Source organism: Glycine soja, chromosome 18 (assembly GCF_004193775.1).
Source record: "Glycine soja cultivar W05 chromosome 18, ASM419377v2, whole genome shotgun sequence".
Lineage (NCBI taxonomy): Eukaryota > Viridiplantae > Streptophyta > Magnoliopsida > Fabales > Fabaceae > Glycine > Glycine soja.
In genome coordinates, this window is record NC_041019.1 from 31,368,422 (window position 1) to 31,382,183 (window position 13,762).

Sequence of the window (13,762 nt, forward strand, 5' to 3'; positions counted from 1 at the left end):
CTGGTAGTTTCATTCGGCAATGCCACCATGGAAGACGTGCAGCTATTCGAACTGCAAGAACAAGGAGAAACCCAGGAAGGTTATTCTATACTTGTGCATTACCCCAAACAGACCCAGATAACTGTCAATTTTTTCAATGGGTTGAAGAAGAAAACCAACTTTCTAATTCGTCTTCTATCTCAAGAGAAACAATGGTAGTGGCTGATTTGAGGCTACAAATTGAAGCTTTGCAGAAGAAAATGAGAAATTTAACAAACATTGTGTTGTTAGGTTTTTCATTTTTAATTGTAATGTTAGTTTTAGGGGGAATGTACTTTAGGTAAAATGTGTAATAGCAGCTTTTGATATTGTAATTGTTGTTTTGCTGAAGAATTTGTAGTAGGAAGTAGCTTTTGTAGTGTAATAGCAGCTTTTGTTGCTACTGTCAATTGTTGTTTTGCTGAAGAATTTGTAATAGGAAGTAGCTTTTGTAGTGTAATAGCAGCTTTTGTTGCTACTGTCAATTATCCATTTCAATTAAATATAATTTGTTGGTGAAATTTGTTGCTGAAATTTGCAGTTTATTAAATATAATTTAATAAAAGAAAGAGAATTAGGTAATAAGAAGCAACTCATAATGTATGTTGGGATGGATTGTACTACTCCAACTCCAAATCCAACACAGTGTATAATTTATAAAAGAAAGAGAAGAAACATGACTTTAGATCAATTTCACATAATATTTGACATCCCAAAGCATGGTAGTTAGAAGCAATTGTTCAGTAGGCCTTCAAACTATACAACTACACATCCTAATATTTGACATCATTTCACATGCCAGTGAAGCTTTCAAAATATACAACTACACATCCTAATATCAAAATGCAACAAAAAATGCTTCTTCAGTTTTCTTCATCCGCAACCTTCAAACTCAGCAACCTTCAAAATGCGCAACAAAAAATGGATCTTCAGCAACCTTCAAAATGCAACAAAAAATGGTTCTTCAGTTTTTTGCATCATCTTTATCAGCAACCTTCCTTTTTTTGGCTCTTGTTATGGCTAGCTTATTCCTTGCTATTGGTGGAACAATAGTTGCAGGGACCTCCATGTCACTATCTTGTGACAAATGAGGCTGAGATAAATTAATCTCCACCGGATCTTGTTGAACATGAGCAGCAGCTTCTTCAGCCTCATTCAAAGCTTGTTCATCTTGAGATAATAGGTGGTCATCCTCATTGGAAGTTGATGGTGCAACATATTTCTTTGGCCTAACAGGAACTCCAATATTTTTACAGCTTCTAATGTTATGATTGGTTTGGCCACACCTTCCACATGTAAACTCAGCCAATTTCCTCTTTAGCTTATGTCCTGTGACATTGTCCTCATCTACAGATCTCCTTCTATTTTTCTTTGGCCTTCCTCTTTGGACCTTTTTATGTGGTGGAACAGGGTGTGTATACTGTGTCTGGGCCCAATATTGTGGTCCTTGGACTGGTTCAATAAAATGCTGGTATGTCTTATTATAAGCTTCTATTGACAGCCACTCATGACACATGCCCTCAGGCTTCCCTCCTTTGTGAGTTATTGTTGCAATGGCATGTCGGCATGGCATCCCTACATCAAAGTTGTAAAATCAGCACACATGTAGGTTAGGAATGAAAAAAAACTATAAAAAACACAACCTGTTAGTTGCCATACTCCACAAGTGCATGTCCATTCACCTAAATTGACCTCAACCTTATTCCCCCACATGTGGACCTCATATCTCAGGCCCATGTTATCACCACACCAAATGGAAGTCCATTGATTAGCAAAATGGAATTCTTTTTCTAGTCTTTTATACTGCACTGGACATAATGGTCCAGGTTTTCCAGAAAGTTTAACCTTGCGGGCAGCCATGGTTCTCATGATATAACTTCTAATTTCTTCAAGCATTGTGATAATAGGCTTGCATCTATACTGCAGAATTCTGGAATTGAATACCTCACAAGTGTTGTTGCATATATTGTCCACCTTGGGTGTTGTACTGAAGTGGGCTTTTGTCCATGCTTGTTTGGGCCATTTATTCAAATACTCCCAAGCCTGGCAGTTGATTGTCTTCAAATGGGCCATATGGCCTTCAAACTCAGCAACAGTAGTGGATTTTGCACATTGCCACACAATTCCTTTAAGTTCCTTGCTTTTCCATTGCTTTGTAAAATTTTTCCAAAGATGCAAGACACAAAATCTATGAGGTGCACCAGGCATGACTTCCTGTAAAGCTGGAATAAGTCCTTGAAAAATTGCAGCAAAGTAGTAAATACTTCTGGACTAGTCCCTAACTTATGTCATTAACTTCAATTAAATACCTAACTTATGATAACAATTGCAAATCACACCATGTCATACCTTTTGCATGTCTGACATGAAATTCCACCCATTCTGTATGTAATCCCCAAGATCTTCATGCAACAAAGTTAAAAACCATTTCCAATTGTCTTTGTTCTCAATGTCCACAACAGCATAAGCAATAACATAGATGTGGTTATTGCCATCAAGCCCAACAGCAGAGAGCAAGTTTCCTCCAAATGCACTCTTTAGGAAACATCCATCTAGACCTATGAATGGTCTACATCCAGCAACAAACCCCTTTTTACAGCCAGCAAGACAAATATATAGCCTCTGAAATTGTGGTGGACCTTCTGGACTTGGCACTGTGTTGATCTTAACTGTTGATCCAGGATTGCTCCTCAACAATTCATGTGCATAATCAAATACTTTGGCATATTGTTTCCTCTCATTCCCTTCCACTAATTGCTTTGCTTCTTTCATGGCTCTCCACATCTTTGTAACTTCAATGTGCACTCCAAACTCTTGCTTGAAATATTCCAAAGCTTCAACACATTTAAGGGTTGGCTGCATTCTGAGTTTGCCCTCAAGTTTACTGACCACCCACTGTCTATTTGCTTGTTTGTTGTTCACTTCTCTGCAGCAATTATGGTTATGCTTAAATGTCTTTATCTGAAAAGAGTTTCTAACTTCATTCTTTGCACAGTAGATTTCCCAATCACAAAATGCCTTCTTGCATTTTGCTCTAGCCCTCTGTTTATCATTCTTCTTCCACTTGAACTCCCTGCCCATCAATATGCTATACTCCCTCAAGGCAGATTTAAATTCATCTAGAGTACCAAACTCCATCCCTAATTCCAACTTCTGTTCACCAACTCCACTACTTTGACTATATTGAGGATAAACTTCAACATCCTCATCTTCATCATCACTACTAATGGGGATATTAAGCTCCTCTGAATGATAACCATCTGTCTCAACTTCAGCTTCAACTTCATTCAACATACAAGAGAAATTTATAAACCACTCAGCATCTGTCTCATCACTGTCAACTTCCCTTTCCTCCTCACTATCAGCAACATCTCTCTCTTCACCATCAGCATCTCTCTCCTCACCAGCTTCAGCATCCCTCTGCTCACTACCATCTCTTTGCTCACCAGCATCAGTATCCCTCTGCTCACTACCATCTCTTTGCTCACCAGCATCAGTATCCCTCTGCTCATCACCATCCCTCTGCTTACCAGCATCCATCTGCTCACCAGCATCTGTCTGCTCTCCAGCACCAACATCTGCATCAATGGTCATAAAGTAAAAATTAATCATATTAATTAATTATGGTAACCATGTCGGACCAAGTACAGATGAATTAAAACTTACCTTCCTCATGGCCAGCAACAGGTACATCATCTAAATCATCCTCATTCTCAACAACTTTTCGAATTGGATAACATTCCAAGTACAACATTTGTGGGACTTCTTCTAAAATTGGATCTACTTCATGATGAAAATAAACATTTATCTCATTCTCATTTTCAAAAGCATCCCTAACTAAGTGTAATATATCTCCATCAGTTGTACAACTCCTTAACCCATGATTAAAATCTAAGTCCTTATCAATCAACCAAAAACATTCTCCTATATTACTATACTTCTTACAAGCTTTCACCAGATCATATAAGATAAATGCATTCAGGCAATCTGCAGATATATCCTCCCAAACGTCAAATTCTCCGCCTATATATTCAACCTTTCCATCACTGGCACGTGAAGTGAATCTTCCTCCATGGTGCAATACTAAAGTTATATTATCATTCATTCTACACAATCAGAAACCGCAAACATGGTCAGATATTAGGAAATAAAAAAACCTACCTCAAAAAGCGCGAAGACATTGACATTGTCAAAAACCGCGAAGACACAATCAAAAACCAAAAACATTGTCATCTATAAAAACAGAGCATCATAAACGAAAATAATAAACGATCATAAACCTCCCTACGAAGCGCGAAGACAATGCCGCAAATGAAACCCCTCGAACATGTAAAACCCCAAATCAAACCACCAAAACAATGCAAACGAATTGAATGAAACCACCAACCTGACAAAAAGCGCGAACCCTCAATCACGAGAATGCAGGGGAGGGAAGAGCAACAATGAAAGGGAAAATGGGTTTACTTCATTTTTGATTTCTTTTAAACCTAATTTTTCAATTCAGTCCTTGCCTTGCCACATAATATTGCTGACTTGGACTCAAACCTGCCACATTGGATGCTTACATTTGCCAAATAGACATTTGACTAACGGAGGAAATTAGATTTTAACAGCAGGGACTTATTTGCATAACGGAGGTAAAGTTAGGGACTATTATGAATTAAAATTTAAGTCAAGGACTAATATGCAAAGTGGTTACAATCTCAGGGACTAAATTGCCTATTCACTCGTAACAAAAGGCATATTTTGAATTTTAACTAATTGTGGAATTAACAAAGACAAGCAACAACAGCTCCTCTTACAATCTCAACTGAAACAATTCACAATATGGATAAAGGAAAAGCCCAATAAACCAAGTCCAGCCACACACAAAAGGACAAGGAAGGAACATGTATGTTACAGACATACAATCATTGACGGTAGAATGGTCAAAAGCCAAAAGCCATCGAGCAATCCAGGGTATGTTTGTTTACCCGTTTGGACCTCCAAACGGCCATTCACGGGGCATCGAACGCCACTCCCATATCTTTGGCAATTTTTTTTCCATTACGTTGAATGCAATTATAATGAAAATGTATGTTGAATCCAAAATAACATGCCACTTGCTTTCCGTTAAACGCTACCTAATTTCTCTTGGCAATTTCTCTTCGCCTCAAATATGTTGTATGTATTTTATTTTATTTTTTATACTAATTTTTAATTCTAATATTAATTAAAAATGTATTTTTATATGTAGATATTTTAATAATTTTTTTGCAAATTTGATGTTTTTTTATTTTATAATAGGCCAACAATTTTTAACAAAATGTAATAATATATTATCAATTTAAGTATACTTAAAAAAATAATGAAATAAATCATAGTATTCTATTTTAAATTCTATTCAAACTTGATTTCTAATTTATTAATTATATGATCATTGCAATTTTCATCAAAATCATTCAAATAAATTTCATTTTAACCAAAGTACTTTTACAATAAAGGATCCAAACATAAAAAATCATGTTTGTATTTCCATTATATTCTCACTTAATTGACACAAATTCTAGAGTACTATTTTATGAGAAGTAACAATTTGTTACTTTTCATCGAACAAACATTTGAGACCTCTCAAATGTTAAACAAATACGCACAAACAATTTATATTCAACTTAAGTTAAAAAGTTAAGTTATGCTGAACTTTGCAAATTGTAATCGAAATACACGCAAACGTTGTTTCAATTCTTCATCAAAGTGGAAAATTTTCAGACAAACCATCAAACAAGGCTCTCCAACACTAAAAAAAATACATTTGAAGAAGGTATTCATAGGTCTGTCACCTTTCTCTTTTTTTTTCTTTTTTTTTTTTGAGAGAACTGTCACCTTTCTCTCTAATGAACAAAATTATTTTCATTTGAATTTGGAAATGATTTAGTTTAGTGGGAATGAGTGTTGCAAACCGCTGTATAAACTGGTTATGGATTTCACTATCAAGGGTCTCCTTGCTCTCTACTTATTGCCTGAACTTATTCCGTGGCCAACAACTTCACCCTGTTGCTGAGATTTGTCTGGCGAAGGAGAACTGAAAGATCATGGTCAAGGTTATTCGGAATGAGAGTTGTACTTCCTCCGTCGTCGACAACCATTATTAGGAAAGTATTTCTTCTTTCTTCTTTATCTTTTCCTCTTCTCAACAAAAATCCTACTATGAGAGTGATGTTTCTTATCTTACTGTGAGTATTTTTCATTTGCTCATTAAAATATTTTTTACTATTAAATTAGTTTTGATCATTTTACTTATTATTGGTGTTAGTTTTAGGAACCAAAATAATGTTTGTCAAAGTCACAAATGGATCAAAATTCTGGTGTACACTTGGTAAGCTCTTTATACCAAACTTTGAACACCTCCGATTTTGGAATGTTCTAAAGTCTGATTTTAACCTTCTATGTTTCCTACCATTTTCTTAGATTTTGCATTCTTATTATTATGTATTTGTGTTTGTGGAATTCGTTTGCTTGGTCCTTGCTAAGAAGAAAAATTAAAGAATCTAAAGGTCGCTAGTTGCTGCAAACCCCATAACTACAACGATAAAATCAGTGAGTGTCTACCCAGAAACTTTATAATTAGAGTTTACAACAAGCCAACCTACGGATAGATTTTCAAATTGGATTTACACTGGAATAAATGGGTTTTGCAGTCTGAATGTGTCATTTAGCACAAAGGGATATTAGAGATCACAAGAGATAGCCAAATAAAAAATCACAAAGAAATCTGAACTACAACGCAAAAGCCAAAGTTATAGAGAGAAAAATGAAGAAAGTAATTACATTTTTAAATTGATCAATTCAAAGAATCAAATTTTGTAAATTGATCACTGCATGTTGTTTAGAGCCATCTAGGGGTCTATTGACTTTACTGCTTTTGAAATTTTTTTCCTTTTCTCTTTTAGGCAGTTGCAATTTTTTCTTTTGGAGCTTTACAAATTTTGAAGAAAAAAGAGTACTTTGGTTGATTCTAAGCTTGGTAGTGACGTTATATTTTGTTGGGTTCTCTTTTATTCATACCTTCATGACATATAATTGTTGATGCTTTTAATTTTCAATAAGCTACTTTCACATTTTTTAAGCTGCATATGCTGTTAATATCATTCTCCATGGAGATGGTCAAAACGGATCCTGATTATGTAGTGGATATATCCTCATTTGGCTAAAAATATTGATTTTTATAATGTTTTATGTGTCATTGCCATGCTTTTAATGGTTGATTTTTTTTTTAATTTCTACGGTACAAATTTGATCTTCAATCCACATTAGTTACTTGACTAATAGAAAGGAAACACGAGTTGATGATTCAATCATCACTACTAGAAAATAGGGTTTTTACATAGGTTATTAAGAACTTTTAAGGATTTTTGACCAATATGCACACTCTCTCATAATTTCCCATAGTACACCACTTCAAATTTTTTTCCCAATGCACACTATTTTTGTCCCCAGGTAGGAAGTCGGGTTTCGCCACCCTGACTTTCGTGCTTGAGTTTTTTTTTTAAATTTAAATTATTAAAAAATATAAATATTATATTATGTAAATATATTTTTAATTGGTTTTAAAATTACTTTTTTATTAAATTAATTTTTTTATTTTTTTTTACTTTTTTTAAAGAGAAATATGTAGATAAAGAAAAATGAAAAAATTGGATAAAATTATAATACAATTTTTTAGTTACGTTTTATGTAATTTTGTAGTTAAATTTATGTGTCGTTGATATTTTTTTTGTTATGTTCGTTAATTAAAAATATGAAAATTAGTTAGTAGTATTAAAACAGTGAAAAAATAATTGATACATCTGTCTTATACAATAAACATAAAATTTAAAAGTGTGGTAACTGAGATGATAGCTGAGAATAATGAAACATATTAAAAAATACAATTACAACGCAAATATGACTACTAGTTTGTTAAAAATAGTCAAAATTTCTATTGGGCAGAATCGTTTCCGATAGTTGGATTGTGCTAACACCTTTAGTACGTCTTCATCATTTTTCAATTCTGTTATTTCATATTCAATTAAATTTTCTAAATACTTAGCATGACCTGGTTGTCGAAAGAACAATCGTCTGACCAATTGTGATTCGTGAATTCCATAAGGGGGAACTCCTATAGGTACAACTTGCTTGATTAAATCCTTGAGTTTGTCTATGCTACATCCTGAAGGAATGCCAAATCTTATTGGGTTTGTTCCAGTAAAGGAGTAACCCAAAAACTCACCTTGGCGTGGTATGTTCCACTTCCCATTGTAATACATAATTGCATCATGAGTAGAAGTGATAGTGGATTGAAGCAGATTGAGTATAGCATCCGATGTTCTATTGATGGTACATAATAATTCTATAGGGCCAACACACGAGTATTGCTCATTGCAATTTAACATTGTGTAAACATCATCATCATTTTTCAATTGTAGAGATTGAAAAAAATATTGCTGACCTGCATCTATGAATGGTTGTCTAGTAGATTTCATCCACTAATTGATTGTTGGTTAGTTGAAGGGTGTTGTGCATTCTACGCTTGAGTGTATAAAAAGAACAATCATTTGGAACTCGCATTGGTGTTGGAGTGGGACTTTGAAAATAAACATCAGTTTGGTTGTGAGTGATTGATCCATTTGGAAAAATGAAGGCTAATCTCAAGTTAGCAATGGTCTAGCTGCTTGTTTCTCCCAAAACAGACATAGTAATAAGATTGAATTTGATTTATGAAGGTATGTGTGAAATTGTGCGTTTGTATTAAGTGTGTTTTGTGTTATTTATAGTTGTATGAGCATTTTGCCACATTGATGTGTATTGGAATCCAATGTTTCTTTTTCCCTAGTAACTGATGTAGCAGACGTCCATTATAATTTCAGAGCGAAAAAAGAGATTCTGAGTTATCCATTTCATGTCAGTTTTGTTGGTGAGACATTTAATTTTTTTGAGACTAGTGCAAATTGCAGAGTGTTGTCAATTTGGACTGTGATTTTCCCATGTAATTAATGCAGCAGACATCCATGATGATTTTCAAAGTGAAGAAAGAGATTATGAGTTGTCCATTTCATGTTAGTTTTGTTGGTGAGACATTTAATTTTTTTAGAGACATGTGCAAATTGTAGAGTGTTGTCAATTTGGACTATGATTTTTCCCTTGTAATTAATGCAGCAGTCGTCCATGATAATTTTCAGAGTGAAAAAAGAGATTATGAGTTATCCATTTCATGTCAATTTTGCTAGTGAAACATTTAATTTTTTTAGAGACGTGTGCAAATTGTAGAGTGTTGTCAATTTGGACTGTAATTTTTCCCTTGTAATTAATGCAGCAGTCGTCCATGATAATTTTGAGAGTGAAAAAAGAGATTATGAGTTATCCATTTCATGTCAATTTTGCTAGTGAAACATTTAAGTTTTTAGAGACGTGTGCAAATTGTAAAGTGTTGTCAATTTGGACTGTGATTTTTCCCTTGTAATTAATGCATCAGACGTCCATGATAATTTTCAGAGTGAAGAAAGATATTATAAGTTGTCCATTTCATGTTAGTTTTGTTGGTGAGACATTTAATTTTTAGAGACGTGTGCAAATTGCATAGTGTTGTCAATTTGGAGCAGTAATTTTACCTTATAATTAATGCAACAGATATTCATGATAATTTCCAGAGTTAAAAAGAAAAGATTATGAGTTGTCCAATTTATGTCAGTTTTGCTGGTGAGACATTTAATTTTTTGAAATAGTGTAGTGTAAATTGCAAAATGTTGTGAATTTCGACAGTTATGTTACCATGCCACCTACTGCAGTAGAAGTGGGTAAACTGAAAATTGCTAAAAATGTTGTAAAAAATGTTGAACATTTGTCGAACATCAGCATCATCTCACAGAATAAAAGATGTGTACATATAACGTTGTCCTGACTCAAATATAGGGCACCGAAAGTGGAGATGTTGGATATGTTGTTGTGGTTCAATGTTTAGTTTTTGGTGAACAAGTTCAAGCAATTGTGTAAAGGTTATGACCTTGTTGACCATGAAAGTTTTTGTGTTGTTACTAACGAAGGTGGTGCCTTCATTTGTGTTCCAAATTTGGTCGTTGTAGTAAACACAAACATATGCAGTTGGGTGACACATTGTGGTAGGGATTGAGATGAAAATTTGAAAGTGTGACGAATGTCTTTAGTGGTAGTGGTATTTATAGAATTTGCTTATAGTTGGGTGAGTCACTAGTTAACTGTGCATTTAGATGAATAGGTTAATGAACACTTAAGCATATATGCAAGGGTCCATAATGTGCAAATTACAGAGTGTTGCTAGTGAGGCATTTAATTTTTTAGAGACATCTGCAAATTATAGAATGTTGTCAATTTGGACTGTGATTTATCCCTGGTAACTCATGGAGCAGAAGTCCATTATAATTTTCAAAGTGAAAAAAGAAATTCTGAGTTGTCCATCTCATGTCAGTTATATTGGTGGGACATTTATTTTTTTAGAGACATGTGCAAATTGTAGAATGTGTCACGAATATATTTTTTTGGTTTCTTTGAAGTTCAAACCATGAAAAAAGTGTGTCATGAATACCATTAATGATTTGGACATTATTTTAAAAAAATGCAGAACATGGACACTTAAGCATAGTTGCACGGGTCCAAATCATAGTTTTTTTTTTATTTTGTACTTCTATTTTGAGGTGGTTTTCCATGGAACTGATGCATGATATATTTGTTTTTGGATTCTTTGACGTTCAAAATATGGAAAAAGTGTGTCACAAATATCATTAGTGTGTTGGACATAATTTTTAAAAAATATAGAACATGGGCACTTAAGCATAATTGCAAGGGTCCAAATCATAGTTTATTCGATTTTGTACTTCTATTTTGAGGTGGTTTTTCATGAAACTGGTGCATGATATTTTTTTTGGATTCTTTGACGTTCAAACTATGGAAAAAGTGTGTCACAAATATCATTAATGTGTTGGACATAATTTTAAAAATGCAGAACATGGGCACTTAAGCATAGTTGCAAGGGTCTAAATCATAGTTTTTTCGATTATGTGCTTCTATTTTGAGGTTGTTTTCCATGAAATTGGTGCACGATATTTTTTTTTTGGATTCTTTGACGTTCAAAATATGGAAAAACTGTGTCACAAATATCATTAATGTGTTGGACATAATTTTAAAAAAAATGCAGAACATGGGTACTTAAGCATAGTTGTAGGGGTCCAAATCATAGTTTTTTTGATTTTGTGCTTCTATTTTTTGGTGGTTTTCCATTGAACTCATGCACGATATATTTTTTTTTGGATTCTTTGGCATTAAAACTATGAAAAAAGTGTGTCACAAATATCTTTAAAGTGTTGGACATAAGGGAAAATAATGCAGAACATGGGCACTTAAGCATAATTGCAAGAGTCCAAATCATAGTTGATGAAACCTTTACAGGAGTAGTTAAACATATTTGATCCCATTATCACAACATTTTATACTTCAATGGCCAAGACGATGACCAGTCCCACAGGGCGGTGGACGCCGATTATGTCGTTGATTTCTTCTTTCCTGTATAACTAGTTCTCCGACGTCATGATGATGTTGTTGTTCTATGTTAGTATATTCAATGTGGGTTGCTGTAGCTGAAGAAGTTTGTCCTTGTTCTCCAAACAAATATGGTCCATCGAACTATTGTAAAGAAGCTAAATATGATGTCGCTAAATTTGGTGTATTCAAATCGACGCCAAATAAATTGGTCATCCATTCATGGCTGGTTGTGCTAACTGACTCGCTAGTCTGACGAAAAGTTTGATGAACAGGTGAAGGAGTACAATACATTGGCTGAGGATGTGGAATTTCAAAATTTTTTTGTTCAACACTTGTCCCTACAACATTATGGGTAATTGTTGTGCGTGGATCATTTAGTTGTTGTGCAACAGACAAGAACAGAGTAATGTTTTTCCCATACCATTCCATGTATGCTGGTGTATGTGTCACTATTCCTTCAACCCATTGCCCAGTTAAAACATCATTGTGTTTGTTTTTTCTAGATATTAATCCACTCCGTATGATATTCCATCCAATCACTATAATGATTGTCTCACATGTCAATTTGGTGAAGTCGATCAAGATTCATGGGATCAATAGGGATATCTTGTTGTAGTCCAAATTGTAGCTTGACCCAGTTTGTTTGATGCCATTCGAAAATCGAGAAACAAATAATTGTAATACATGCAAACCAAATCTCAATGACTCTGTATGCATATCTCGGTAGGTGTTCTTCAAATCCTCTTTATGGGACCCAAGAAAACTGAAATATATGCTAACAATGCAACATTAGTAAATGTTAATATGTACATATTAATGGTGCAGTTCATGATAGTATTATATCTCATGGCTCTCCATATATCTATACGAGATATATACCATGAGGTGTGGCCCTATATTCTAATCTACCACCACTCCACCTGAAATGTAAAACATACAAAACCAATATTCATTGTAATGTTATAATACGCGTCATTGAAATTAAAAATTTAGATTTCGCTATATGTAAATAACCTTTTAGCCAGTGGATAAGTTTGTTAGACAACTGGCCTTAGATATCTTAAGAAGGCAGGTTGAATTAAGATATTGCAAACTATTTTCCCAATTAAAATTCTATTTCAATTTCAATGCAAGTTCCCTTAAAAATGAACTCTTAAATAATGATTCAAATAGAACAATCTGAATATAAATATAAATCAATAATAAATAAATGAGTTTAAGGGAAGAGAAAGTGCAAACTCAGATTTATACTAGTTCGGCCACACCCTTGTGCCTACGTCCAGTCCCCAAGCAACCCGCTTGAGAGTTCCACTATCTTGTAAAATCCTTTTACAAGTTCTGAACACACAAGGACAATCCTTCCTTTGTGTTCAGATTTCTTTACAACAAGAGACCCTCGGTCTCTTAATCCCCTTTGAGAATTTAGAAAGAAGAGAAGAATAAATCTCTCTTAAAAGAGATAGATTTTACAATCTGAGCACTCAATTAATTCCTTATTGAATTGCAAGTGTATTGGCCAAGGAATTCTTAAGAGGATGTAATGTTTTTGCTCTTTGAGAGAATAAGACTTTTGTTATGAAAAACTCTGAGCAAATTCGTGTTTCAAGTCACATATATATAGACCTTTGGTGGCCATGTAAAAACCATTTGAAAAGATGTGACTCTTAGAAATAATTTTCTGAAAATCTCCTCTGGTAATCGATTACAGGATTTGTGGAATCGATTACAGGTTTTAAAATTTGAATTAAAATGTTTATTAACTGCTGGTAATCGATTACCAATATTGTGTAATTGATTACACAATCTAAAATTTGAATTCAAATTTTAATAGCTGTTGTAAACCATTTTTGGCCATTGGTAATCGATTACATCCTCTGGTAATCGATTACCAGAGAGTAAATCTCTTGAAAAAGACTTTTTAACTTAAATTACTTGGCCAAACCTTTTGCTATTTCAATTAGGAATTCCTTTCCTAAAATACTAGTGATCATCTTGATGTTGTGTCTTGTATTCTTGAATCATTGTCTTGAATTAAACTTGAAATGCGCATTTGCATCAAATCATCATGATCATCATCAAAACATCAAACTCATTTGCTTCTACAAAGTTGTTTCGAGTCGTGGGACTCTTGGTGCAATAAAAGGCATGCGGTACCAAGCCCATGACTGCAATAGTATGACACAACCATCCATAACTTTACCAACCTCTGATGATG

At 34.0% G+C, this 13,762-nt stretch overlaps 1 protein-coding gene across 1 annotated transcript; it reads right to left on the minus strand.

Moving 5' to 3' along the window:
- Positions 1-982: 982 nt before the first annotated feature.
- On the minus strand, positions 983-6,143 carry LOC114397162. The gene is made up of 6 exons (XM_028359275.1): positions 6,048-6,143; positions 4,176-4,251; positions 3,685-4,101; positions 2,368-3,596; positions 1,662-2,253; positions 983-1,593 (listed from the first exon to the last, which is right to left on the minus strand). The coding sequence occupies exons 1-6, from the start codon at positions 6,141-6,143 to the stop codon at positions 983-985; spliced, it is 3,021 nt and encodes a 1,006-aa protein (XP_028215076.1).
- Positions 6,144-13,762: the final 7,619 nt, after the last annotated feature.